A 27,888-nucleotide genomic window follows, 5' to 3' on the forward strand; every position below is an offset into this window, starting at 1 on the left:
CTGTGTTGGTTCTATCTGAACCAGTCGTTTTGTAGTTTTATTTCAAAAAGCCATCTCCAATGATGCTCGTTACAATATGCCTAGTTAAATATGAATGTATAAATGCTGTATATGCTAATGGACGCATCTTTGCTCATCTGTGTGAAATTAGCATGCACAGTATGTTTCACCCAGAGGCATATCACATTGACTGCATAATCTAAACCTATTTAAATAAAGGGTCAAACATATAGAAAGTGTTGTTAGCCTTTTGTTTTGAAATAAAAATGCACTTTCAATAAAAAAACAAAAAAAAAACAAAAAGAATGTGATTAACAGAGTTAAAAGTTATAGATTCATTATATTGCTTGTTTCACAATCTATATGTTTTACTTGTTTGAGCCAGCAAATATATTAAAAGGATTAAAATGAACACCACAGTCACCTGTTTAGTGAATATTCCAATTTTTTTCACAGTATTATATAATACACTAGCACAAAACAGGCTCAATATGTGAATGTATTTTCTGAATATCTTGCAAATATGGCATGGGTTTATATGTTTATTTATGGGTGCTGTATTAAGAAAGAGGAAAGTTAATAGCATGTGTTCTCAGAGAAAAGCAAGAGGAATTACTGTATTTAAAGAGGTCAGTGAATACTCTAACGCACAGCTGATGCACAAGACACACACATCTCACTTCCCTCCACTGTTTGACTTTATAAATATTATTATCCCTGGCTTTCTATAGATATGTATAACACAAAAGTCTGTGCACACAAATATTGTACGTGTCTATTAGCTGCGTACAGCTGGAAACAGTACGTCAATCTAAGCTGACATTCAGATGCAAGTCAGGACATGTTTCTGTTGTATTGATCACCATGCCAGTAGGTGCTGGTTATGGACTAACGATACGAACCTCCCCATCAGCAGAAAGTACCGTCTGGAGATTAGAGCTGAAAGGTTTAGGGGAAATAGCTAATTTCAGTTTTTCTGTCCAATATAGTGATTTCAGTTGCATTTACATTCTACAAGGATAAGGTGTCGTAAAAATGGTTGCTCTAGGGATCTGGATATTGCGCTCCCTTTTAAAAATGATTGATGTTACAGCCCTACTACAGCCTATGTGCTCATATTTATTCTGATATGATGTTTGCAGCTACACAAACTGCCTAGCTTTTTATAGCCTACTTGTCTGGAATACGTGTGAAAGCAAGATGTAATTTTTATGATGTTTTTGCACTTTGAAAGAAAGAAATATTGCACGCATGTGTGGTTGTATGTGTGGTTGTATGTGTGTGGGGGGGGGGTGGGGGCAGCTGAAGCAACTATTGTTCAAATCCTTCACATTTGTATAACACTTGCTTATATTTTCTTACCTGCTCTGCTTCAGGAAAGGTTGTTTACCCCTCTGTCAGTTATTTCAATCATCATTACTTGATGGTTCTTATTGTTGATCCTGTTATGCATGCTTAGCTTTGTAGAAGCATGAAACTCTTTAGAATTGTGCCTCTATGTTGCTTCTTTTATAAGAGCTGCTTTCTCATAGTTATTGATTTAAAGTAGAACAGCTGAAAGAGGTTTAGACACTGCTAATCTCACGGGAAGACAAAGCCTCGCAGGCTGAACTGAACTGTAAACTCGCCCGTTCCTCCATCTGCATATATTTCTTGCCTGCACCTCTGCTCCCTTGCTGCCTTATCATGCATTATATCATTACTGTCCAAAATTTACATTTTAAATCCTATAGAGTGAAAATAAGTGTGGAGTCACTTGTGAAATAAATAGGTATTTTATTCATTAATAAGATAATTTTATCATTAATAGTAATGGATCATCCAAAATTATCATTCATTCATTCATTCATTCATTCATTGTCTGTAATCCTTATCCAGTTCAGGGTCGCGGTGGGTCCAGAGCCTACCCAGAATTACTGGGTGCAAGGGGGGAACACACCCTGGAGGGGGTGCCAGTCCTTCACAGGGCGACACACACACATTCACATCTATGGACACTTTTGAGTCCACCTACCAAAGTGTATTTTCGGACCATGGGAGGAAACCGGAGCACCCGGACGAAACCCACGCAGACACTGGGAGAACACACCACACTCCTCACAGACTGTCACCCGGAGGAAACCAACACAGACACAGGGAGAACACACCACACTCCTCACAGACAGTCACCCGGAAAAAACCCACGCAGACACAGGGAGAACACACCACACTCCTCACAGACTGTCACCTGGAAAAAACCCACGCAGTCACAGGGAGAACACATCGCACTCCTCACAGACACCCGGAGTGGAAAACCGCCACCGTTTCGCCCTCACCCAAAATATTTTACACTGACTTAAGTTGAAAATTAGTTTTTTCTTTTAATTTTCTTTATTTTTATATTTTGTTTTGTTTCCTCTGCTTTGTCTGTACTTCCTTCCCCCTGGTGTATGATGTCCTTCAATGTGACTGAAGACTTAAGGTTAATACTCCTGTTTGTCTTTCTCTGCTTTCTGTGGTCAGATGGCTCCTGAGAACACGCTCCTCTCCTTCCGGAGAGCTCTGCAGATGAATGTGAGTGGGCTGCAGGCTGAGGTAGCCATCAGGTATTTTATTTAATTTTTTATTTTTTCATTTGTACTTTCATATATTCACTCCACCCATCAATGCTGCAATGAGGACAGTGCAAATCAATAACATTAGCAGACTCACTGGGCTGGGGGGAGAGGGCGTGTGTGTGTCAGGGTATCTGTGAGCTCACTGCAAGTCACTGGGAGGTGGGTTACTCATGCCTAGATGATGGATCAGACGATGAGGAGAAAGGAGCTATTCTCGGAAGCTAAAGTGACTGTATGAGTATTCCCAAGAGAGTGTAGGCTGTTGTTGTGTTTGTTACAGTTATTTGAAACCTAATAATATCATTGAAGTCTATTAAATGCAGATAACTGTTTAAAGGGCACTTTTTTGTGTTGCACACAACATATTGATCAGCTCTGGTATGCACTGGGTAATGCTTGTGTTCTCTGTATATTTGTGCAGATGTGCCATAAGCACTGATGAAAGAGTGGAGGAGATGAGAGTGGTGGTGACAGGTTAGCCTGGCAAGTCTGTGCCCTCCTCTGTGATGATTATTTATATACGATGACAAAAGCACGCACAGATCTAGGGCACACACTGTAGGCCTTCAAACATAAGAGTAAACAAAGACATTGTTATGCAGCGTAAATGCATATTAGACAACCCTGGCTTGTAATGGTGCTATATATTGAGGTATGTTCATTCATAAAATTCAGTAATTGAGATATTACCTTTGTGTTATACTGAAGATAATATACCTAGCATTATCGAAATATTGACATTATTTTTTTTTGCTGAACACGTCTCCTCTGCACAGAGCTAATATTTTTTCATTTACAGTGTTTCCAATACTGTGTGATTAAGATGTAGTGTTCACCCAGTGTTCACTGACTCTAGCCTAGATGGAGTGCCCTTTCTGATGAGGGACCGCACCCTGAGGAGGACCACAGATGTGAGCAGAGCCTTTCCAGAGAGACAGTACGATGACGCATCATTTTTCAACTGGACAGACCTGCGCTCTCTCAATGCTGGCCTCTGGTTTCTGAAGGTACATTATAAAATCTGATTATTAAAGTCAGCTCAAAGACATTATAAAAACTGATTGTTGAAATAAAGTCAGATTGTTTGACCTTAAATATTTCCCTGAAGTGCATTTAATAGTGATCACTCCTAAAACATCACACCTACATTCGCCTTCAATTCCAACCGCCATAAACCAACGTTAACATGTATAAAAACCTGTTTGCTACAAGCATCAGATGACATCAAGGCTTTTTTTGGTAAACTTCACTATATATAATTTTATGAGAACAGATGTTGGATGTAATGAGATTATATGCGGCCTCCTAAGCAATGGCCACGACCAGTAAATGCAGTGAATGGTACTACCGTGTTTCCCCGAAAGTAAGACAGTGTCATACATTCTTTTTACCCCCAAAAGTCCCACTATGTCTTACTTTCGGGGTATGTCTTATATTGGTAAAAAATGTCGATTTTTGTTTTAACCATAAAATTAACATTTATTAACAACCTGAACAGTATGGTATTCACCATAAAACAGTTTTATAAAAGCAAGTGCCAAGAATGTCTTGTTACAACCGTGTCATGACGGTATTTCCATATATAACATGTAAAACAATGAAAAACGGTAAGAACGAACAGTTTGAATATGTTATACTGGAAGATAAAACAGATTTATTCCATGACAACCCTGGCTGCGTGTTGGACCACGGACAACATTACTGCTGCTCCCGCGGCCTCCACATCCCTCCGCTCATTCCGCTCCAGATCCGTCCGCATCCCGCTCTAACCGTCCGCATCCCGCAGTTAATGCAGAAAAAGGTACCGGTACTATGGCTTATATTTTTCCAACGTACAGTTTACTATGTCTTACTTTCGGGGTACGTCTTACATTAGCCGACCCCCCTAAAACACACACTGCGTCTTACTATCGGGGAAACACGGTAACACACTCTTCCACCAGCCAGACCTACATGCTCTGTTCTGTAAATGTCTTTTGTTTTCTATCCTGCTTTTCTCTACACTTTTCATTGACCTTGTTGACTGTGTGGAATTTGATGGCCTTGGCTTGTGCTGAATGCAGGATGACCCATACTGGACCGTGCAGTACATGTCAGAGCGGGAACGGTGGACTATAGGTAATCAGAGCGTGTGCAGTCTGGAACAGATACTACAGTTAGCCGCCCGCTCGAATCTCTCAGCCCTCTTTACCCTCCGGAGACCTCCACCTGACCACCCTTACCATCAGAGCTGGGTCAACATCACACTGACCACTGTGCTACACTCAGGCATTCCTCAGCACCTGGTGAGTCAAGATAAGAAAACTGAGATATGTTGCCACAGGCTGTGCTTCAGGCTTAATATATCTGTGTGGAGTTTAAATAAATGTTTTAAAAAATTCACTTCCATCGCTACCTAATTTTTTCTCATTTTTGGTGCCCTAAATAAAACTACTATTTTACCAATTAATTCACATGATTTTGTCAAGTTACCAAATTAAATTAGAATCCAAGATCAACACAGTTTATGAGATACAATAATAAATAAGACCTGATTAGACTTAAAGGGACATTCCACCATTTATTATTATTATTTATTTTTACAAATAGTATAGTGGTATACGTAGTGTATATGTATAAAAGGTTATACAATGTAAAATAATAATTCTGGTTTGATTTAAAAAAAGTAGTTTAATACAAAATGTTTTGTTTATAGCCACCAGATATTCAAAGCATTTAAACTTTAGTCAGTAAACATTTCTGTCAGTCAGCAGTGAACGTTGTTTATATGTCTGATTCAAACATGCAGACATTTGCCAAATTGGTGGCATTGCCCTTTATATTGGCTGAGATTCTCATTAAACGGGTTTCTAAGCTTGATCTTGTACGACAGCGCCCCTTAGTGGTGAGAAACATGTTAACGTGTGATATGTTCAGGTGATGTGGAGTGTGGACTTGGACAGGGAGCTGGTCAAGCAGGAGACACCAGGCTTCCAACAAATCTCCACAAAGAAGCAGAATCCGAAAATTCTCCAAAAGAAAGGAATCAACAGACTTCTGCTGCGCTACAACCAGGCCACTGCTCGAGATGTAAAGTGAGCCTTCAATACACACACACACACACACACACACACACCAAATTAAGCACTGCCAATCACTTCTCTGACATAGGCTAGAATATCTGGACCTGTGCTAGGCAGCATAGTTATATGATGGAAAGCAGATAACAGTTCTCCAAATGTCATCCGGACAACAAAGTCCCTTCTTGCTGGAATCCTAAAGTCCTTAAAGTCTATCGGTTTTGGTCAATTTATTTTAGATATTCTATTTAATTCATGTCTAACACAGCATTAATGACAGGCTGTATGTTCCCACTACATTAATACAATAAAACTGTATGTTTTAACTGTGTCTCTCTTGTGAGAGGTAAAGCATATTATATTGTGTCAACATGAGATCTTCAGTACACTTGGGCAATAAACAATACATTGTAGAGTGCAGTGCAAATGCCCTTTATTTTGGCTGTGGGATTCTCACTAAACCGATTTCTAAGCTTGGATGAAGCTAATATTGCTAACATTGTATGAAATATTATGAAACCTAAACAAGTGAGTACGCAGTGAGGATATACCATATCTTGTCTGAGAAATATTTTCTTTTGAAATTGAGTAAATGGGATCATTAATGTTTTATCAGGGGCCAGATTTTGAAGCACTCATACTTGCTGTATTAAATATGTATTGAGACACCGCTGTATAAAATCATGTAGTTATATTGAGGTTTTCTGTGCATTTATAAGGTTAGTGTAGCATAGAACTATGTATAAAATACACTGTCAATGTTTGGGCAACAGTCCTAAAATGAGCCTAACTGTCTCTGAAAAATAGTCAAATTTAAGTTGCTCTGCACAAGAGCCTCTGCCAAATGCCATAATGTGCTGTAATGTGTGTGTGTGTGTGTGTTTTGTAGGTTATATGCAGATGCTAACGTGAGCATGACTTTGTACACTGTGAATGAGCCATGGCTGTACTCTCTGCTGTGGTGTAGTGGGGTGCAGTCAGTCTCCTCCGAGGCTCCTCAGGTTCTCAAAAAAGTGCAGTCTCCCCTATGGCTAATGGTGAGAGACTACAGCACCTCTCTACAGCTCCCTACAACTCACTGCTCCAGACTAGCAGCAGCAGAGTCTGTCTGGCACAGAGCTTCAAACTACCAGTTTTGTAATCATTTTTACAGGCAATTTGAAAAACCAAGCACTTCCTTGTAACCTCTTGTAGTCGTGGCATATTAATTATTACTCAATACATTTTTCAGTTTCTTCTGTGAAATGTACCTAAAGATATATATTACTTATCACATAATAACATTAAAAATGCGAGATACATAGTTGTGTGAACAAGGTGCTTATAAGTTAATTTACCAAAAAATACTGTTATGATTATTATTATCATTATTACTGTTTTAAAGTGCCATCAGTTTCTGACTCCTGGAGACCATATGGATAATGTTTGCCCAGAATAACACAACCTGCTAAACATATTTCTGCTTTAAGACGAGCAGTCTAGTTTTAACTATCTATTTACCTACAGAAAGAACTGTTTGAGATTAGTCATTTTTCCCTTTAAGAAGTATATTCTTCATGTCGTAAAAGAGCATAAACATAAGTATTTCAACCAAGCGCATGCCCAGGCTTTTCTGTTGTGTCACAGTGCCATCTAGTGTGTAGTTTTTAAACAGCTGTGTTTCTACTTGCAGAGTCCAGAGGAGTACTGTTTGATTTGGGTGGCTACAGATCTCATCTCTTTCGCCTTAGTGCTGGGAACTTTCATTTTTCAGAAGTAAGGACTTCCTCAGCTCAATACTATTCTTTATCTTATTGTGGGCACTTTAAAATGGACCAATAAGGAAGGCAGAGGGGCCACTTGGGGATAGAACGCTATGCTGAGTTTTGAGTATAAACAGAGCACACACAGTACAGTCTTTCCAGCTAAACTCCTAAAAATGTCTCGTCAGCAGCTTTATTAAGATAGCAGCTCTGTCAGCTCTGTCGATTACACATGTGCTTTAAATGCAAGTTTTATATGTATATATATATATATATATATATATATATATATATATATATATATATATATATATATATATATATATATAACCATCTGAAAGAGGAAGTAAAAAGAGTTACAGTTAGACATCCTGAATTCAGACAATGTTGATTTATAAAGAGAAGAGAAACTAATATCCAAATGAACGAACACTTTCATACACTATATGTCCAAATGTTTGTAGAGACTCCTTATAATTAGTGATATTAGCTATCACAGATTGCACCCATAGTAACACAGCTTGTATGATCCCTATAAAAAAAAGTGTGAAATGAAATGAGATGCTCTGCAGCCACTGCACGTGAGCTTAAGTTCCCCATGATCAGTGCCAGCCATTGGCTCGATGGAGTGAAGAAACACAATTCAGTACATTATGAAGTGTGTTTGGCTTTGCGTTTGGAAAGTACTATCCATCATCGGTAGGTGACCTCACTTAGGTTATTGTGGCTGAATACCATCAAATCCTCAAGGAAATTTAAAATTACACAACAGTGTAATGTTTTCTCAGTGAAATAGAAGCTTACGCAGAAACAAACTGTTGACACTTCTTATCAGTACCCTTGATTTCAGAGCAAAGTGTTGGATGAACACGTATCCACAAACGTTAGCCTCTTTTGTGTGTAGAGTAAACTAAGATTGTTTGCACCGACTGAAATCTACTAACCCACTTAAAGCATGCCTGAGTTCCTGTTTTTTTCTTTTGGAAGATTTACTTTGCAATAATATTTGCAACATATTTAGAAATAAACTCTGGAGTAATGCATTACAAACTGGACCCGCCTGACACTCTTGGCTGTTGAATAGGACATTCAGTGCACTCCAAATGAAGTCTAGTCCACAGGGAACTGGCAATGTTGTTTTGTCTGTCTTCAAAGATGAATACCTTACTCCTGAGTAACTGCAGGGTAGATGACGATGGCTCTTTTATTGTGAGAAGCCCAGTACAGGAGGGCGGAGGGGCTCTGTAATATACAGTAGCAACCTTGAATGATTACTTTCACTTTGTGTTTTGACAGGAACGTATGAACTCCATGTGCACTGTATAATTGAATTCTTTTAGAGTTCAGGCACAGAGGAAGAGAAATAAGGAGCACAAAACAAGTAGAAGGAAGAGGTGTGGTGAGAGGAATCATTCATACGTTAAAGCAGAAAAGAAGAGAAAAGGAGCAAATGGAAAATATAAGAGATTAAAAAAACACGTCCATTAAATTTTGCAAAATATGTAATTAAAATATGTAATTACAGATGTAATTAAAGCATGGACAGGGAAGGTGCCAGTGTTTTCTGTGTCTCAACATGGTATCTACACATTTCTGGTCATTGTGAGATTATTTTCCAATGCCCTTTAGTCAGTGCTAAGTTTGCTGCGCTTGCCACAGTGATATCAGCTTCTGCTTCTGAACTGACCTCTTGATTCTCTCCCTCTTTTACTCTGTTATCTCTGTACCCTTGTACCTTTCTTCCTCCTTCTGCCTGATGTGCATGCTCCTCTGCTGCATTCTGGCATCTCTCAGCTATCACATGATCAGGTAACTGGGTCATTTCTACTGACCCACGATGCTGTGCTAGTGCGCATCTTTATCATCTGTTCTCCTTTTATGCTACCTCTTTCTCTTTCTGTCTTAGCATCTATTTCTACATTCGTTTATCTACCTGTTTCTTTCTTTCTGTCAGCCTCTAGTACTGTGCAGAAGCCAGATACCTCTATTCATTCATTTAATTTACAGTCAAAAATGCTATTAAGTACAAGTTATTCATTTTTAAGCATCGCAACAAAAGCAGAAAAATGTATTTAACAGGAATTTACACTGGACCAATAAAGAGTATAGTACATAGTGCACATAATCGCAGTAAACAGGGCAAGGATATAGACGTGGGTTACACAAATACACAGGTAGGGGTTACGGAATTACTACTGACCATAAGATATAAAGTGAGAATTGGCTTTATACACATGTGAATAAATACAGCCACAATAATTTTTTCATATTTATTTATTTATTTTTAATATCCATATTTAAAGTTTTTAAAAGCACTTTTTTCAGGGTTAGACATTAACTGCCATATTTTAAGCCTCTTCTTGAAGTCTTGGCTCTGGGGTGAACAGTCCTTTTGACTGGAAATTAAATTATAAAAGGATGGTCTCTGATTTGTGCACAGACCTGTAGATATCTCTGTCTGTATAAACCATCTTTACCTTTTATGTATGTATCTGTGACCTTTTCACCCTATGCCTTTCTTTCACTGTTTAGATGTGTAATATCTCTGATAACTCTCTAGCGGCATAATACCCCATCACTATCAGTAACCGGTAACAATCGTAGCAGCTCCGGACTCCCCTTGGGCCCTAAGCAAAATTCTAACAGCCCCCCTCTTTAGTTTGTATATCTCTGATATAAACAGAATTTTTTTGTTGAACATTCAATATTTTATATATTGCACTGAGCGTGTAGGGTGTTCCGGCTCTAATAATAACTATGCAGTAATCTACTGCTTCTGATCCTTTGTTTTATAATTTACTGAACCTTAACATCAATTTTATCATCACATCTGACCAATCGTCTAATTGCTAAAGCTTTGCGAAGTTTAATCTCTGAGCAGAACGTTGGTAAGACATAGATAATGAAGACTGGTTTAAGCCAGTTCCCTTTAGGTCCTCTAGAAGGTGGTATTAAGCTTTCATGGCCTTCAGAGAGGTGACTTGACGTGATTATTCACAGCTTCCTTCCTGCACAGGGAGCTTCTTATTTTAGTAGCTCTTGCTTGAGTTGAGATGTAAATTTCTCATGGTAGAGAGACGGCATGTCTGAGATGAATAGTGGCTGTGGATTATAAGCAATGGAACCTGCACTAGAAGGCAGATATTTATAGCAGCAAGTCACACAGCCTTACCCGGCCTCTGCTCCGACTCTCCACTGAAGGACAAATGGAGACTCACTGTGCTTCCAGTGATTTACCGTTAGTATCTACCCAACATCTCACTTACAGTGAGTGCTTTCCTGACAAGAATAATAACAGAAAAGAAGTGTTCCACAGACATTGGTGCAAAAACTTTAATGAACAGTTTAACTAGTGTTAATAGCTTGTATATTGTCAACTCTAGTGATGGACAAATATGTTAAATGTAGTGGGATATAATCACAGAAGGTCACATATTTGTTTGCACTTCCTTCACTGCTGTCTACTTGGCACCTTTTAACTGATGTAACTGAATGAATTATCATATAGTGTGCCCCTCCAAGAATGTTGAGCTCCAATTAAGTAATATTAACACCAATGTGCCCCCACTTCCCACCCGTGTCCAGTCTAGTCTAGTCAAAGACTCAGCCGAATCAATTTCCAAGAAACCAGCCCTTAAATATATACCATTCCCTAAAGACTGGAAACTTTGTGGTTATTTCTCCCACTGATTTTTAATTCTATCTCTGTTTATTTGTTATTGCTTAGAAATAAATCTTATATTATTAACCGGCACACTATTTTTGTTTTATAGTCTTGTTTAGGATTTGTAACAACAGACAGTTACAAGAGAAGTATTGCGATGTGGAACTAAGTGTGTGTGTGTGTGTGTGTGTGTATCATTGTAGATGGAGAATGAGTGGAATGCGAAGCTACAACCCTGAGCAGATCATGCTAAGCGCTGCTGTCCGACGGTCCAGCCGAGATGTTAACATCATGAAGGAGAAGCTCATCTTCTCTGGTAAGAACCACAGCTGCATTTAGCACAATGTAAAACCAGAGCACTGTGCCAGAAAACACCAATCAACACCAGAAACATCAATAAACATCTAAAACCACTTACAGATTTAAATGGCTGGTTGCTGGCAGATTCTAGGGCAGTGACTCTCAGCAGAATCCCATGGATTGGGAAAAATATACCATCTGGAGTTTCCTAAATGCGCTCCATAGTTCTGTTCTAGAATGTTCTTCCCCATTCCCACTTCACACTGTCCTTGAATTTCCCCAGTTTTGCAGTTCACAACGGTCTGGAATGTCCTCCCTAATTCACAACACTTAATCTGATTTATAGGTTCTATTCGGTCACACACTAAAACATCAGTTTAAAGTGTTGGTGCTTGTCGGAGTTGGTTGGTATTGGTTTGGTGTTTGTTTGGTTGATGTTCTCTGGATTTTAAATTGTCTTTTTTAAAGCTTTATGTGTTTTTATTCAGCACACAATTCCCATGCCCGGATTGTGTGCACGTGGGTGTGTATGCATATCCTGTGTTGTCTGCATGACTCTTGAGTGGTTCTGACATGTCCTAAAGGTCAGTCGCAGTAGCAGCTTAACCCTGGCTGTGATCCTTCCACTGTGTCATCTCATCACATCCCATTCCATCCCTCTCTCTCCCTGCCTCTCACTGCCTGCTGCCCTCCGTCTCTCCTCCTCTCCATCCATTGCTGGCATCCTACACCTTCAATCATAGCTCATAAATGGTTCCCATCTTGATAGCCCTGATAGCACTGGCTTGTTACTGGTGAGTATTGGAATTTTACTGTACCTTAGTTCTGCAGTCTTCAGAGCAGTTCTCTGGGACCTCAGACAGTCAGTATTATGAGACTTCTGATAGTTTCACTGCTTGCTGGATTTCATTACTCTCTGGGGCTAAGAGCCTCCTACATAAGACGCCACTGGACTGATAAACACAGGCTGTAAATTTTGAAAAGCTCATTGGCCAAATGGTACTACAAGAAATGAAAAATGTGCTTTGCAAAAGAAGTAATAGGTATTTGATTATTTCTTTAGTCAAATATTACTCATTATGCAAATAAATACTAGCTTTGCTGTAGTTACTAGATCATTTGTGCATTTATATTGTGTTTACTTAAGTAGGTGCAGTGTCACTAGCATAAAGTGTAATGGACTGTGTATATTAAATCAGGAGTGTCCAGTCTAATCCTTAAAGGGCTGATACGACTACAGGTTTTCATTCTAAACTGGAGCGCTCCTGTTTTCTAAAGTCTGAGACCAGTTAATTAAACAAGTCAGATCCTTGTCCTGTTTGCTGGAATTTATAGAAACAGGACAGTCCTGGACTAAAGAGAACTTGATCTGACTTGATATTTTCAAGTGTTTTTGAAAGAAATCTTGTTCATCTTCTAGACCTCATTGTACAAGCCACGATGGACAGCAGACCTCTCTGTGTATTTTTGTGTTTGTGTATTTAGTCGAAATTAAAATTGTTTATTAGAAGCGCATTGGCTGTAGCATTCAGAATAGATTTGTTCTGTTCAATTTCATGTACTTTAACCAGTTTCTGTTATTTATTACAGAGGTAAGCAATGGGGTCAGCAATGAGGACAATGGGTTTGACTACTACACCAGTCAAGACATTCAATGACCCCCATGGACTCTGCACTCTCTGGGTGAAAAGACTTCAATGAAGTGTCTGACTTGTTTACTTTTCCTCTTCATCTCCCCTGGTGTACATCTTTCCCACTCCATTAATGGTGTTATCCTTTAAACTACTGTATTTTAATGTATTGCTTTAGCAGTCCTCCTTTATTCTATTGCAAAGGGAAGGATGGATATGTATATTATGTACAGAGTTGGTTTTTTTTCTCTTTTTTTAACTGTTAAGTTGCTTGTAATGAAGTAGCTAAGAAAATGAGGATCATGTCTCAAGTATTTGACCAAATCTATGTAGGGCCTCTGCCCCCCTCGGTGGTCAGGGTGGCTGGATGCCCATCAGTGGCTTCTGACCGCAAGCATGCCTGTAATAAACTGTTAATGGACTGACCCTAATGTAGAAATAATGCCCTATAACCAGGAGGCCGTGAGTATTTGTTGGTAGGGTTTTTCTGGGGCTAACAATCTACTGGCATCCAAAACTCCAAGTGTGTTTACAGAGTGCCTGCTTTTCTCCTTCATGTGAACTATTTAGCGTGTGATTTTCATGTGTGTGGCCTATTGTCATTTTCCATTTTAAAGAATGAAGTGACATTTTATAGCAATGTTTTATGCCTTTCAGGAATTAAAAAAGCAGCTTTTTAATATATATATGGCTTATTTATTATGCATGCACGATACAATCTTCGTTTTACAGCGTGGAAGGTCGCCATAAAGTGTGTAAGTTTTAGTGAGTAGTTGAACACTGAATGCAGTGAAACTGAAGTTGAGTTTCAGTGTTGTGTGCAAAGGCTACTTGAACTCGTACTGGCCTAGAATCAAGAGTGATATTTATATACCGTACAGTAATTGTGGAATACGTCATGTGATCATTATCTCTCAGTCTCAGCCTATGAAATGTCCGACGAAACTGACCATAAGAGCTGAGGTCATCATGTAAGACCACTTTATCATCACACAACACTCTAAACAAACAGTGCTACTTCATGTTTTTATTTTGTGTCGGATGTCAGTGAATAAAAAGTTCTTTACAAATGTTTTCTCTGATCACGGTTTCTTTTGCAGAGCTGATGGAGAATATAAATCTGTTTAATCACACGACTCCAAACACTTAGGATAAAGATTAGATACATGCCCAACAGTTTGTAGACAAGTATTTCCTTCATGAAATCGAGTAGGAAGACTTTAAAATAGGTTCTGTACTGAGAAAATGATTGGCTTTGGATCACAAACACCAACAACCTGAATGAGTTGAAAATGCATTGGATGGAGCCAGTAAACACAGGTCCACTTCTGCTCAGCTCAAAGCTGTGTTGGGTTTATACCCCTCTCACTCACATTTGTCATTGCGCAGTGACACGAGACTCATGTATAGTTTTGTCTACAAACGTTTGGACATGTACTTTCATAAACAGTCTTGGACATTTTACAACAATCCTTTGCACCACACATACTTTAAATTTATAAATGGTAAAGTTGAACTATACAAAAATATTCATCTAGAGTTTGACAAACTAGTTACTGAAATTAATTGGCACCCTCTTTTTTTCACTCCTCCTCTCGCTGATAAAACAAAGTGCAGCATTTTCATTTTAATTCCAGTAATGAAGTTTTAAATACATTATAAATAAATCAGGAATGTATGCAATACCAACCCATACCGTGAACTTCATGTAATTCTATGTCTCTGAGCATGTTAACATTAATTGATAATGACAAATTTAATATAATAATATAATAGACTTTGATCATTTGAAATCACAATTTTCACACATTTTTGGTTGGTGTTTGTCTCTTCTCTTTAGTGGACATTCAGTTTGGTGGGTCAGTAGTTTGTCCTGTGAATACCAGAACAGACTGTACAGTTGGCAGGTGGAAATATTCCACAAGTACAAAAACATTTGTTATCTTTTTTTAAACAATCAACACAACGTCTGTTACATACAAATGAAACAACAGCAGCATATTTAAAAGGCACAAGCAAATCATTCATTCATTCATTATCTGTAACTGCTTATCCAGTTCAGGAACACACCCTGGTGGGGGCGCCAGTCCTTCACGGCAAAACACACACCTATGGACACTTTTGAGTCGCCAATCCACACCTACCAACGTGGGAGGAAACCGGAGCAACCAGAGGAAACCCACACATACACAGGGAGAACACAACACACTCACCCGGAGGAAACCCACTCAGACACAGGGAGAACACACCACACTCATCACAGTCACTAGGAGGAAACCCACGCAGACACAGGGAGAACACACCACACTCCTCACAGACAGTCACTCGGAGCAGGGATCAAATCCACAACCTCCAGGTCCCTGGAGCTGTGTGACTGCAACACCTACCTGCTACGCCACAAGCAAATCAGTAAAAACTAAAGAAAAATAAATAAATAAATAACAGTAGAACACTTGCTCATTTTAGAAGTTCATACAGTTTCTGTCATGGCCACTTCTGTCCAGTGCACATGACAATATACGTAGCATTAACCAGAAACCATGTGAGAGAATGAATGTCTATTGTCATTGTTATACCTACTTTTATCCCGTGCTCTAAAAATGCTTAGAAAGCATCACATATGCATTGCAGCTAGCCACAGCATAGCGAATGATCTGCAGGATCTCTAATGCTTTTCCTAGAGGAGATCCAGTTGGTCCCCGGAGCCAGACGCTTTTATTATTCAGGGCCTTCCAAGAGTCATCATGGTCCCGAATCCTTTTCTGTCAAAAATTCTGGCCCTTCACAGTGCAAATCAATGTGATTTGCAGGTTTAACTGCTATGAAGAAAATGGACAAACCCTTCTAAAAAAGGTCTGCTTGACTCTGGAATTTAAAGCTTGCCATGTCCTAATTTAATAATTACTAGAGATGGAATGTTACTTAAGTAACCAGTACCATGGATATATTTAGGTATTTTGATGTCACACAAAACTCATGAATTATTAATGTCTGTGTAATCGTGGGAGATCATTTCTGACTCAAGCTGAGAAATTTGACTCCAGTCTTTAACATGCTCAGGAAGCATCCTCATAATTTACGCTGCCACAAGACTGTCACTTTTTTACCAAACAAATGCATTCGATGAAGCAAAGAACAGAAAAAAACACAACTTAGCCACCTGCTTGGCCTGCTGCTGAAACTCAACCGACAAAACTGGTCTTCCCTGAAAAACAAAACAGTTCTCTGTTCTCAGTTGAAGTTTGTTTTGCGCAGGTTTCTGTTTGGAATCTCAATGGCACTGACCTGCAGTGGCCATGACCCTCCCATGATTCCTGCCTGGAGGGCCACTCCAGTCACCACAGCCAGGTCAGGGTCCACAGACGTGTTTGGCTCCTTGCCAAAGTACTGGCTTATAATCTGTCGAATTCGGGGGATCCTTGTAGAACCTCCCACCAAGACAATCTCATCGATCTCGTCCTTATCGAGACACCCCTCCACCAGCACAGTCTCGATGGGGGCTAGAATCTTTTGGAAGAGGTCTGAGTTAAGTTCTTCAAAGAGCTCACGTGACAGCTCCTCCTGGAAGGTAACCTGTAGTTCCTGTGGACCCTCAGCTCCCATAGTCTGCAGCCGGAAGGGCACTTTGACGGCCACGTGGGGCTCCACGGTCAGTCTGAGCTTGGCTGCTTCTACCACGCCCCGGAGCCGGTGGACATCGTCCTTCAAGCTGGGGGCCACTCCGTACTGCTGCCTCACTCGCTCGCTGACGTACTGGAACAGACGCTGGCTGAAGTCTTGCCCTCCCAGCTTATTATTACCTAGAAAATCAGAGTTTAAAGTATGAAGTTGAGAACGCTGAGAAGAGGATGCAGGATCGAGTTAAATAATTAATTATAAACTGAATTAAGCAAGTGTTTCAATGGGGCTGGGAAGAAAAGCATTAAAATCTTTTCTTTATTAAAACACAAATGACTCGAAACTAAACTAGTTATAACTTCTTAATGATGCAAGCTTCATATCCACACTCTGAACCATTTAAATTTGCCCAAAGTAGACATTCAGGAAGCTAGAATCCCATGGGGCATAATTTAATGTATCTCACATTATAAGCAAAATGTCTTTTTTTTTTTTTTTTAACCCTTACCTGCCATGGCTCTGGTGAGGAACATGCCACCTTGCTTATTGAGCAGAGACACATCCAGCGTGCCTCCTCCCAGATCCACCACAAGCACATTAAACACATCCACTTTGTGCAGCCCGTAGGCCATCGCTGCTGCTGTGGGCTCATTGATAACCCGCAGTATGTCCAGCCCTGACAAGAGAAATAGATTAATTACTAGGAAATGAAAAAATAACAAAGGTCTACATGACTTTTTTTGGCCAAGGCCCTGCACTATTTAGTCTGTCATCAAACTGAAAAATGTAATCACGAGCTGGCAGAACATTCACAGCTGTAATCCCTCCGTGTTTTAATGGGCTTTTAGTTGACGCAGTCTTAAAGTGCTATTGTGGCAGGAAATCCCTGATGCTACATAAACAATAATCATCGAGCCAGCTACAGCAACTTCTGATTCAAAGTATCAACAGCTAATCAATTGTTTTAACAAGCAAATGAAATAAGATTTTAAATTAAGCAAGTGGCTTATTGGCAGACTCACCTGCCAGGTTGGCAGCTCTGATGGTGTAGTTTCTCTGCCTCTCGTCAAACTCTGCTGGGACGGATATAACCGCTTTTTCAATTGAAACTCCCAGATGCTCCTCTGCCATCTTTCTCATTTTCAACAAGAGTCGAGAGCTGACAAACTCCGGGCTCACTGTGAAAGAGCTGTTTGTAGAAACCAAGAACTCTGCACTGTCATTGTTGAGCATTACCTGGGAAAAGAAATACAAGCTTAATAAAGTAAGTCAGCTAAGGTTCTCTACGGGTCCTCATAAAAATTATTAGAAGTTGAGAAAGCAAATATGTTAAAAATGAAATATAGAACTCAAAGAATGTGCAAAGCTTTGATGCCTTGTCATTAAAATGCATTGCCAATTTTAATTTCTCTCATTCAAAGAACATCAACACATTTGTGTTACATTTTGCATATTCTGAGCATGGTTTCATTCTCAGTTGTATGTGGATATCAAAAGTCTACAACTGAAATGCCCTTAAGTAAGGCACGTAAATCCTCAACAGCTACCCAGTGCTACAGGTGTGTGCACTCACACACTCACTGCTTCTACTTACCAACAGCTAATGTAAGTTGTAAACACACACAAAGTATTTAAAGAGAAACAGAAATTCACCTTGAATGGGTAACGAGTGCTCTCTTGCTCCAGTGTCTTCTGGTCAAAGGTCTTTCCTATAAATCTCTTGGCATCATAAATTGTGTTTTGTGGATTGATGTCAGACAGTTCCTGGCCTTCATGCCCAGCGTATACACCGGTATCTGTAAAGGACACCACGCTCGGGATACTTTTCCGGCCCTTCTCGTCTGCAATGACCTCCACTTCTCCCGTTCCCGGCTGGAACGCTCCTACTGAGCAAAACGTTGTCCCGAGATCCAACCCGATCACCCTGGGTTTAGGAGGAGGCAGATACTGTTGTCCCAGATAACCAGCCAGGAATAAAGCCAAGATAACCGACCCTGCACAGAAATCACATTATTAGGAAACAGTACAGTCAGAGACCTCAGAGAGAAAGATTTGGTGGCAATTTATCTTTACGAAAATCAAACAGTGGCAGATTCATGTTGATAAAGCCGAGATACGAGTCATTCGAGGTGAGATGGGGAGATGTACTAAACCATGTAGTGTCGCAGGTGGGTGACATAAGATGCTGCAAAAAGTCTAACAACTGCATTAAGCAGAATATATTATTATTTTTTCAAATCAAATTTAATAAGACATTTTCTGATGTTTAATAACGATGTTCAACAGACTGTATGAGTATTTTATATTTTCCACTTGGTTTGATATCACAGTGTAACTGATGACCTGAGAATGATTTTTTTTTAATGCCAATACTACATAACGTCCTATCAGCCTCAAATTAAATCTTGAACAAACACTGATAACTTTGCTTACTGAACACTAAAGAATAATTTAAACACTGGACATGCCACAAATGCAGTACTTGTCTGTGCACAATGATACAACGTGTGTTATTATTGAATTTACTGTATAAACCTTTTCTTAGTATATCATGTAAACATTGTATTTACTTAACTTATATGTGTGTGTGTGTGTGTGTGTGTGTGTGTGTGTGTGTGTGTATACACAACACGGTTGTGCTCGTTTCATTAATCTCTAAATGTTTTAAAACCTTGGTAACAATTAGTTTTCTGTTTATTCATGGCAGCTGATATCTAACAGGTAGTATGGGGTATTTTATACTTCTCTATTATATTTGCTATTACAACTCGGTGTAAAGGATCATTAGTTTAACAGGTGAATTGTGACTGATACATGTGTGACTGATACAAGATGTAATAATTTCTAAAGGTGGTTAGTAATAAACAAATGATCTGTAATAGTGACCATTAAGTAATTTAACAGTGATAAGTCAAATTAATATACTGTAATCCTATGGTTATAATAATATCTTTTACCAGCAGCTGTTTTCAGAAAAAAAACACATTACCTGAAGCGCATCCGGAAATAAGGAAACACCACTAAATTCCGAGTTTTTTTTTTTAGTTTAAATGAATTCAACAGACAGATGTAATCACTCACCGATTATAGACATGTCTCCCGCCATTTCCTCAGTTTGCTGTGATAAACGCTGTTTAACTGGAGCCTTAACATTCAGTAACGGCAGCAAGACCGGGGACGGACATAACTGTGCATGTACACGTCCCTCTAACAGGAGAATAACATGGGAAATGTAGTCTTTTTCAACAGAGCTGCGGTTACCTATGCAACAGTATTCTAGTTTTGAAAAACAACAATTCCCATAATGCTTCGCGCAATACATTACAGATGGGTCTTTCCGTAAACCCAGTTTTATGACGTTTTCCCCGAAACTACGAAGTGTGTTTTCATTGGACAACGTCACGGACAAAGTCAGCGATGATTTGAGAGTGATCTATCAGCAACGTCCTGTACTCATCCGCTCTCTCTCTCTCTCTTCATTTTATACGCAAAATAAATGCTAATTATTTTAAAAAATAAATACATTTTGCTATAATAATACTAAATATACTTCTTATTATTATTGCTATTATTATTGTTGTTAAAAATAGTAGTAGTAGTAGTAGTAGTAGTAGTAATAATAATAATAATAATAATAATAATTATTATTATTATATATGTATTGTTTTTAACGTTTAATGAAATTGTCATGACTCAATTTAGCAGTGTGGTTAAAGTAGCATAGTAGTACTTTTATTTTTATAGTTTCATAAATATTAAAGTATATTAAACCTAAAGCACCTGTAAGCAGCTCTAGCATTAGCTCAGTTCATTTACATTTCAGTGTGATGTTTTGTGGTGGAGTTTCGAAAGTGGCACAGAAGAGCATCACAAGCTCTCAAGCACAAGCTCAAAATATGATATTCACAGTCTCTAGAAAAATATACAGTAATTTCTATAGGATTTACACTGTCCAGCAGCAGTTTCAATGTCCCTGTCTGGTCAGCAAAACCACTCAAATCTGTTCATCAAAATATATATTTTTGGATTGCTCTAATTCCATAAAAGTGGCTTAGATGTAACTCTAAAGCTTCATTTAGTACTTGCAGAAATGCATAGTCAAACAACTGACTCTTATAAATATGTTAGAAAAGTTGAAAACTAACTTTCAATCTAGAGTATCTTTAAAGAAAATAACATCATGGTGTCTCAAGACAAACACCTTACTTTGAAATATTTACTACTTAAATAATTACTAGCTTTTTTATGTATTTTGAGAAATAGCTTTAATAACAAATTGTGTAAATGTTTAAAATGATCAGAAATGACAGCTTTTTTCAAACATAAATAATTTATTCTTAATTAAAGGGGTATATTATGTACATACAACAGTAATATTTTATTGTTCAGGAACGTCATTTACTCTCTCTCAAACCCACACACACACACACACACACACACACACACACACACACACACACACACAAATTGTTTTTGCACAAAAAGAAAGAGTATAAATATGTATGAGTTTGCAAATGTATAAACATGTTGGATACAGGCTTATAGTTTTATGGATATAGCTGGATCTCCAGTAATTGGACCTCCAGTGTTATAAGGGCTCTTTGAGTTTTACAGGCTCAAAATGTCTGTGTTGCTCAATGCCTATTGCAACATAACGTTAGAGAGGAAGCAGGCATTAGACAATGGGCAAATTATTTTCTGTGTCCTCTCTTCCCATTTCTGCACACTCTGCTGGAATGAAACAGCCAGAGTCTCTAGGACAGTCATTGCCCTCCTCCTCATTCTCCTCTTCGCCCTTCATCTCCACCAGGTCGTCTCCTGTGGGTCACAGCACAGTAAGGTTAGGCCTTTCACATCCATATCCTGCTGCTTAATCACATCTCAAGCGATCAAACCAGGTTTGGGTTATACATACAACCCTAATGGCGTTAATGTTAATTAAATGACTGCATCTCTCGCTGGTTATTAACTGCATGTTGCAGGTCAGAGCCAGAACGGCCCAGCCATGCACCACCTGTTCGCAATGAATTCACTCTCATGCAGTCTTTAATCCTGATCTGCATTTATGATAAAAATCTGCATTTGACTTTGCTCCTTTTCATCCTGCAGGGAGCAATTAACAGAAATATAGGTTATATATATATATATATATAGTTCAGGTTTTGGTTGCTATGATATTATTGTCACATCCCCAAAATCTTGAAGCTGAGAAATGCATATTTAGTGCTTATGTTCAGTTTCTTGTTATGAGCCATCAGGATTATTTTTATTTTGGGGATGTGGTTAGTTTTTACTGCTGGCAGCACACTTTCCATGATCTGCACATTATATTGTGTTTATCTGTACTAATCCTACATTATACTTGTATTGTTTTCCTAGACATACCCTTACACCATTAACAAAACAACAAAAACAGACCAAACCGTGTATATATGTTCATTTCTAAACCTGTAATGACTTAGAATCACACGGGCAAATTTTGTTACCGTGCTTTTAACTCAATGAGCCATGTTAATGACTTCAAAAAAGCTGGCTGAAACTCCTTATAACTTCAGTGTGTGAATTTCTCTATCGTCTCTGTGACTTCATAAAAACGGTGAATACTAGGATGACCAGATCTGAGATGGTGAAAAAGAGGACACGTCTCGGGGGATTGGGGGGGGGGGGGTGATGAGGTCACGCCCCTCGCTGCCGGTGTATGCTTAGCTGAACCTAAGTGTGCGTTTAGGTCCTTTACACCTTTATTTGCAACACAAAACATGGGAATTTCTTTTTTAATTCATCCGAGAATTTACATTTACGTTTCGGCATAGCTGCTCGAGATGAGGGTGGGTACATGAGCTTTGCCTGACGTAAACAAGGACTACTGACGTGCAGACTGACCAATTAAATGTTTACAGAGAAGGTTATCGACCAATAACGGTAGCTCTACAGTCAGACCGTCCAATCAGAAGATTTTGGGCTACTTCATCACGCCCCCTTCTCACTCAAGCGAACCAATCGGAGTAGGGGAGGGTGGGACTAGTTTGTGAACGAACCGCTTCTCGAAGTTCTATGTAAGCGCTAGAAAAACAAAATCCCGGACGTTTGTGAAATTCCGCCCGGACATTTTTTAAGTCTAAAAAAGACGACATGTCCGGGTAAAAGATGACGTCTGGTCACCCTAGTGAATAGCAAATGGGCTGTTTTACCAACTTAAGTTGATTTACAGACAGTATGAACTGATACAAGGAATGGTATGTTTTGAAACAATAGGACACAATTGGTTTTTATTTTAAGTGTGGTCTGAATATTGTATACATTGTCAACGCCAGTCAGACTGAGTTAGAAACCAGACTATTCTTTTAGGACCTATTTGAAAATGACAGCTTTGATACTCACTGCCCATGTCGTAGATGACTTCTGAGGCTGCCAGGAGCTTACGCCTGTGCTCTGGATCAGTCACATTCAGTTCAATCAAATGTTTCTCTTTCAAGTGTTTCAGGTCATCCACCGTCTGGTAGCCATTCAACAGCAACGTAGAAGCGTATTCCTGAGGGAGCGGAAACAGAATACATGTGTGAAAGAGAAATGTATTGTTGGAGGCCTGTTCGTGAAGGTGTTTGTTGGAGTTTTTTTTTTTACCTCCAAATTGAGCCTCTCAAGTAGCTCCAGTAGAGTTTTAGGTCGGGGTCTCTTGGACAGTCTCTGGGGCCTTATCTTCGGAGCCTCCTCTTCTTTCTCAACCACCAAGTCCACATAGATAAACTTGAAATTCCCCACTTTGTTGTTCAGCATACCAGTCCATATTCCCATTGGAGGTTTGCTTATTATGTTGATAATGTCCCCAACCTGAAAGAAAGGCATGGAATCTTAGAAGTCATTGATAACTGAAAACAATCCCCAAGAAAATACCAATGCTACACTGGTTTGATTTAACTTATGTTTATATTAGGAGGCTCCACGTTAATGTTTTCTTTAGTCATATACATTCATTCATTTTTTTGCAGCCACTTCTTCCTAAACAGGGTGGTGTGACAACCAGAGCCTACCTAGACTCATTGGGCATAAGGCAGGAACACACCCTGCCTATACAAAAAAAAGACATTTATTTATGTGTTATTAGGATACTTCGTTTATAGTAAATGTAAATGATTATATTTTCAGTTTACTTTTTTATGTACTTATCAGTGATACTGAAAAATCAAAGTATATCTGGAGTCTATTCATTCATTGTCTGTAAGCGCTTATCCAGTTCAGGGTCATGGTGGGTCCGGAGCCTACCCGGAATCACTGGGCGGAAGGCAGGAACACACCCTGGAGGGGGTGCCAGTCCTTCGCAGTGTGACGCACACTCACTTTTGAGTCTCCAATACACCTACGAATGTGTGTTTTTGGATCGTGGGAGGAAACTCACACGGACACAGAGAGAACACACCAAACTCCTCTTAGACAGTGACCCAGAGTGGGGCTCGAACCCACAACCCCAGCCCCAGGACTCTGGAGTGTGACAGCGACACTACCTGCTGTGCCACTGTGGCTATTTGGAGTATTCTTGTACTTAATATTACACTTACGTAAAGTATAATTAAGTATTCTTGCATTAAACAAAAAATTGAGTAGCTATGGGTTAATAGTACTGGGGTGAAAACTAATCCTAATGTACATGGTGTTATTAACCAACACAGCTAGATTTGGTCGATTTTACTGAGAATATACATCCAAGATTTACTTAATAAAAATAAAACTTTAGCTATCTTTTTTGTACAGATAGTCAGTCCATCACAGGGAATCACCCACTCACCCAGTCACTCACACCCTCACACATGTGGACAATTTGGGATCCTCAATTGACCTGCAAACATGTGTTTTTAGATAGTGGGATGAAACCAGAGCACCCCGAGGAAACCCAGAGAGGCATCTCCTCATAAAAAGTAACAAAAATAAGACCAAAACCCTGGGACTGTGTGGCAACAACGATTTGCAGCACAGCCATGCACAACGGTGGTCCTGACCATTGATGAACAGGATGAAATTGGCATAAAAGTAGGCAAAGAAACAAGTGGACTACAGCCTGTAATTGTGGAACAGCTCCTGTGTGGACAGTGGAGCTGATAAAATTAACAATGAGTGTAGTTTCAAGGTAGGTGTTCCTAATCTAGTGATTGTTCAGTCTCGTTAGATTGTACTCACAGATTACCGTGACTTGTTATTTTGGCCAGTGATGGAATACATGTGATAAGTGCTGAATCCTTGGTCAGCGTGCTCTGGGCCCGAGATTGTGATGAGCAAACCCAGTGTTTACACAATATGGAGACACTACAGCTGTTCACAAAGTCAGGAGTTAATGCCAGTATAAAAGCAGATGGTACACTGACCTTGAGTTTGAGGGAGTCTGTGTCGTATGGACTCGGCACAAAGTCCGTGTGCACTTTGGCTCGTCCACAGAACTGGCCAGTGTATGGCACCTCCTCCTCCAGCCTCAGGCTGTCTCTGTTACCGGACACATCAGAACTGCTGGTCACTCCACCTGAGCCAATAGGATAGAACACACTGTGAGTATGCCCTTGCTGTCCTGACCTTCTTGTCTTCAGGAATGAGGGTGATTTGATATGTGAGGACTTACTGGAGGAGCTCTGTCCACTGTGGATGCTCTCTAATGAGTTGCTGGTTCTGTGTGAGGTTTTATCTCCAGAGATGTTCTCTGCCTCCGCCTCTGCTTCTCTGTCTATATCCTCACCCTGCAACAAAAATAGAGCTGCATGAGAAACCTATATCTCTGTGTTTGTGTAAACTGGGGTATGTGTTTTTGTGCAATCAATCCGGTTTTCACTGACTTAACATTTCCAAATAAGCCCTTACACTGCATATGAGGAGGACCTGCATGTTAGCTACAAGGTAGGTAGCTAACACTAGGTAGGTAGCTAGTCACAGCTCCAGGGACCTGGAGGTTGTGGGTTCTATTCCGCTCCGGGTGACTGTCTGTGAGGAGTGTGGTGTGTTCTCCCTGTGTCTGCGTGGGTTTCCTTCGGGTGACTGTCTGAGGAGTGTGGTGTGTTCTCCCTGTGTCTGTGTGGGTTTCCTCCGGGTGACTGTCTGTGAGAAGTGTGGTGTGTTCTCCCTGTGCCTGTGTGGGTTTCTTCCGGGTGACTGTCGGTGAGGAGTGTGGTGTGTTCTCCCTGTGTCTGCATGGGTTTCCTTCGGGTGACTGTCTGTGACGAGTGTGGTGTGTTCTCCCTGTGTCTGTGTGGGTTTCCTCCAGGTGCTACTGTTTCCTTCCATGGTCCAAAAACACACATTTGTAGGTGGATTGGTGACTCAAAAGTGTCCGTAGGTGTGAGTGAATATGTGAGTGTGTGTGTGTGTGTGTTGCCCTGTGAAGGACTGGTGCCCCCTCCAGGGTGTGTTCCTGCCTTGCGCCCAATAATTTCAGGTAGGGCAGTGGTGGGCATCTCACTTCAACTGAACATTTGCAGCAAAATATATATATATTGTATGTCCTTTCTCGTCCAGCTGTGTTTGTTCCTGCAGTTGTAAGTAGAGAAGTTAACTTGGTAAAAGAAAAATCCTACTTTATTTGTTAATCACTTATACATTTATGATTATTTTAAAAATAACATAATCTACTTCTATATTTTATGCTGAGTTTCTTTAACACAATACTTTATTCTTCACGTATCTCAGTAGTGTGTGCCTTTAAAATACCATGTCTATAGTGGCTTTTGCGTGTTAAGTTTTGCGTCTGAGTGATTGTGCGTAAGATATTAAGACACAAGCTGTAGTACCTGTAGCAACAGGCCACTGTGAATGGGGAAGGATGATGCCATGTTGCAGTGAGTGGACAGTGTGGTGCAATGTTGACGATCATCAGACAAGATCAGGCTGGTTTTTACTGTGACTCACCGTGTCCTCGGAGCAGGATTTGGCATGTTTTTTTCCCATCTTCATGCGCATGGTCAGTGAGATTGCCTTCATTTTCTTCCCCAGGGCTCCATGCTTGTCACAGTTCTCTGTCCCCGGCTCACCCTCTGTCTATTGGAGGAAGAGAATATAATTAATATTGACATCCACGTAGACTAACAACCCTGCTGCCAAACACTCAGGGAGCTTACAGCTATGCTAGCAGCTCTCTGTTAATAATTCATAGCTCAGACCTACAGTGTCTCTGGCCCTAAATTTAGTGTCTGAGAATTTCCCCCCTTGAAGAGTCGGAAGACATACTTATCAAAATTTAAATCTAATCTTTCGTACCACAGTTGTTCCATTTTCCTCAAGCTTGGCAGGTGAATGGTGATGTCGGAAGCCGTCAAACTTTCCAAAACTGGTGGATCTCTGAAAGAGAGGGCAAGGGCGAAAAAAATAGAGCGCGTATTTAGATTAATTCAAAACAGAAACATGTAATACCACAACACCAGCAATGTGGATGCATTTGGGAAATTGTAAATGACTGGAAGTGTAAATTATTTTAAGGTCATGTTTTTGATTTAGCTAAGTAGATTTCGTAAAAATGTCCAAGAATTACCTACCAGCTTGACAACACAAAAATAACATTTATTAGAACTATTAAATGAAAGCTTATCCATGACTGAACCTATATCTCATGACAACTGGAGTGCAGTGTCTGTTGGTGATTCGGATCCAAATAAATCCACGCAGGCTGCTTGTTGCTTCTCCGTTTTAAGGTCATTTTAAGAATATTTTTGTAAACCTTATATATTTGCAACACAGAAAGTCTGAATCGTTTAATTCATACTTTTTTCTGGTAAAAAATGGTCCCACTTACCTTTGGTTTGAGGTTTTTAGGTTTGTCTGAGACATTTGAAGCTGCCCTCTGAAGCATTGCCTTGTTTGTTTTGTTAAGATCTTATTTTAATCTCTTTGTTTATTTGTCTAATTTTAATCTCAGTCGGTGTGTTTAACCCTCGCCTCTAAAGCCTTAACTGCAGTGTTTCAGAAGATGAGAGTGGCTTTCTAACTTCCTCAGATCTGAGAGGATGTGACCCAATATGTGTGTTGTCTATTACCGAAGCTTCAGAGGGGGAAAAACGCAAAATGCTTGAGTCTGCAGTTTGCGGTTATCTTCATAACCACATCCCAGTCAGTTCAAGTAATTTACAGAAAGCAAATGGGCACAAATTCAGTGGCACAACATTTTCCACCAAACCAGAATATTCATCATTCGTATTGAAATGAACTGTAAGCTACACTACATCTAAGAATAACATGGCAGGTCAGATTTATTACTATATTTTATATTTAATTGAAAATATACGGTGTTGTACGTCTGCATTTTTTTTC

The 27,888-nt window shown here is 39.6% G+C and overlaps 3 protein-coding genes across 7 annotated transcripts in view; 1 reads left to right on the forward strand and 2 right to left on the reverse strand.

Moving 5' to 3' along the window:
• gdpd5b (glycerophosphodiester phosphodiesterase domain containing 5b) overlaps window positions 1–13,837 on the forward strand; it is a 49,841-nt gene extending 36,004 nt beyond the window's left edge. Inside the window, exons 9-18 of one of the 5 annotated variants that reach the window (XM_066660520.1) lie at window positions 2,503–2,585; window positions 3,454–3,604; window positions 4,661–4,882; window positions 5,514–5,671; window positions 6,546–6,693; window positions 7,329–7,411; window positions 9,193–9,207; window positions 11,266–11,378; window positions 12,106–12,156; window positions 12,953–13,837. In XM_066660520.1, coding sequence (XP_066516617.1) covers window positions 2,503–2,585; window positions 3,454–3,604; window positions 4,661–4,882; window positions 5,514–5,671; window positions 6,546–6,693; window positions 7,329–7,411; window positions 9,193–9,207; window positions 11,266–11,378; window positions 12,106–12,128 — 996 coding nt within the window. In that variant the 3' untranslated portion in view covers window positions 12,129–12,156; window positions 12,953–13,837. Of the gene's footprint in view, window positions 1–2,502; window positions 2,586–3,453; window positions 3,605–4,660; window positions 4,883–5,513; window positions 5,672–6,545; window positions 6,694–7,328; window positions 7,412–9,192; window positions 9,208–11,265; window positions 11,379–11,946; window positions 12,157–12,952 lie in introns of all 5 variants that reach the window. The other 4 variants (XR_010800342.1, XM_066660502.1, XM_066660525.1 and 1 more) reach the window with 4 other exon arrangements.
• Window positions 13,838–14,036: 199 nt separating this feature from the next.
• On the reverse strand, window positions 14,037–19,812 carry hspa13 (heat shock protein 70 family, member 13). The gene is made up of 5 exons (XM_066660538.1): window positions 19,693–19,812; window positions 18,265–18,605; window positions 17,634–17,847; window positions 17,120–17,287; window positions 14,037–16,793 (listed from the first exon to the last, which is right to left on the reverse strand). The coding sequence occupies exons 1-5, from the start codon at window positions 19,715–19,717 to the stop codon at window positions 16,225–16,227; spliced, it is 1,317 nt and encodes a 438-aa protein (XP_066516635.1). The 5' UTR covers window positions 19,718–19,812; the 3' UTR covers window positions 14,037–16,224.
• Window positions 19,813–20,987: 1,175 nt separating this feature from the next.
• Window positions 20,988–27,565, reverse strand: samsn1a (SAM domain, SH3 domain and nuclear localisation signals 1a). Its single transcript, XM_066682361.1, has 8 exons — window positions 27,374–27,565; window positions 26,842–26,922; window positions 26,494–26,622; window positions 25,217–25,331; window positions 24,969–25,120; window positions 23,236–23,442; window positions 22,993–23,143; window positions 20,988–21,429 (listed from the first exon to the last, which is right to left on the reverse strand). The coding sequence occupies exons 1-8, from the start codon at window positions 27,428–27,430 to the stop codon at window positions 21,287–21,289; spliced, it is 1,035 nt and encodes a 344-aa protein (XP_066538458.1). The 5' UTR covers window positions 27,431–27,565; the 3' UTR covers window positions 20,988–21,286.
• Between the last annotated feature and the right edge of the window lie 323 nt (window positions 27,566–27,888).

Source organism: Hoplias malabaricus, chromosome 1, assembly GCF_029633855.1.
Source record: "Hoplias malabaricus isolate fHopMal1 chromosome 1, fHopMal1.hap1, whole genome shotgun sequence".
NCBI lineage: Eukaryota > Metazoa > Chordata > Actinopteri > Characiformes > Erythrinidae > Hoplias > Hoplias malabaricus.

Bases quoted from the DNA above. Each gene is read 5' to 3' on its own strand.
- hspa13 (XM_066660538.1), bottom strand. From the start codon at position 19,717: ATGGCGGGAGACATGTCTATAATCG. The intron at 17,288-17,633 runs GTGAGTCTGCCA...TTCTCTTGTCAG, and splicing joins CAGAGCTGCCAACCTGGCAG to GGCTGGACATACTGCGGGTT. The intron at 16,794-17,119 runs GTAAGGGTTAAA...CTGATTTTCTAG, and splicing joins CCTCACCAGAGCCATGGCAG to GTAATAATAAGCTGGGAGGG.
- samsn1a (XM_066682361.1), bottom strand. From the start codon at position 27,430: ATGCTTCAGAGGGCAGCTTCAAATGTCTCAGACAAACCTAAAAACCTC. The intron at 25,332-26,493 runs GTGAGTCACAGT...TTTTTGTTGCAG, and splicing joins AATCCTGCTCCGAGGACACG to GGTGAGGATATAGACAGAGA. The intron at 23,144-23,235 runs GTAAAAAAAAAA...CCGCTCCCTCAG, and splicing joins TTGAGAGGCTCAATTTGGAG to GAATACGCTTCTACGTTGCT.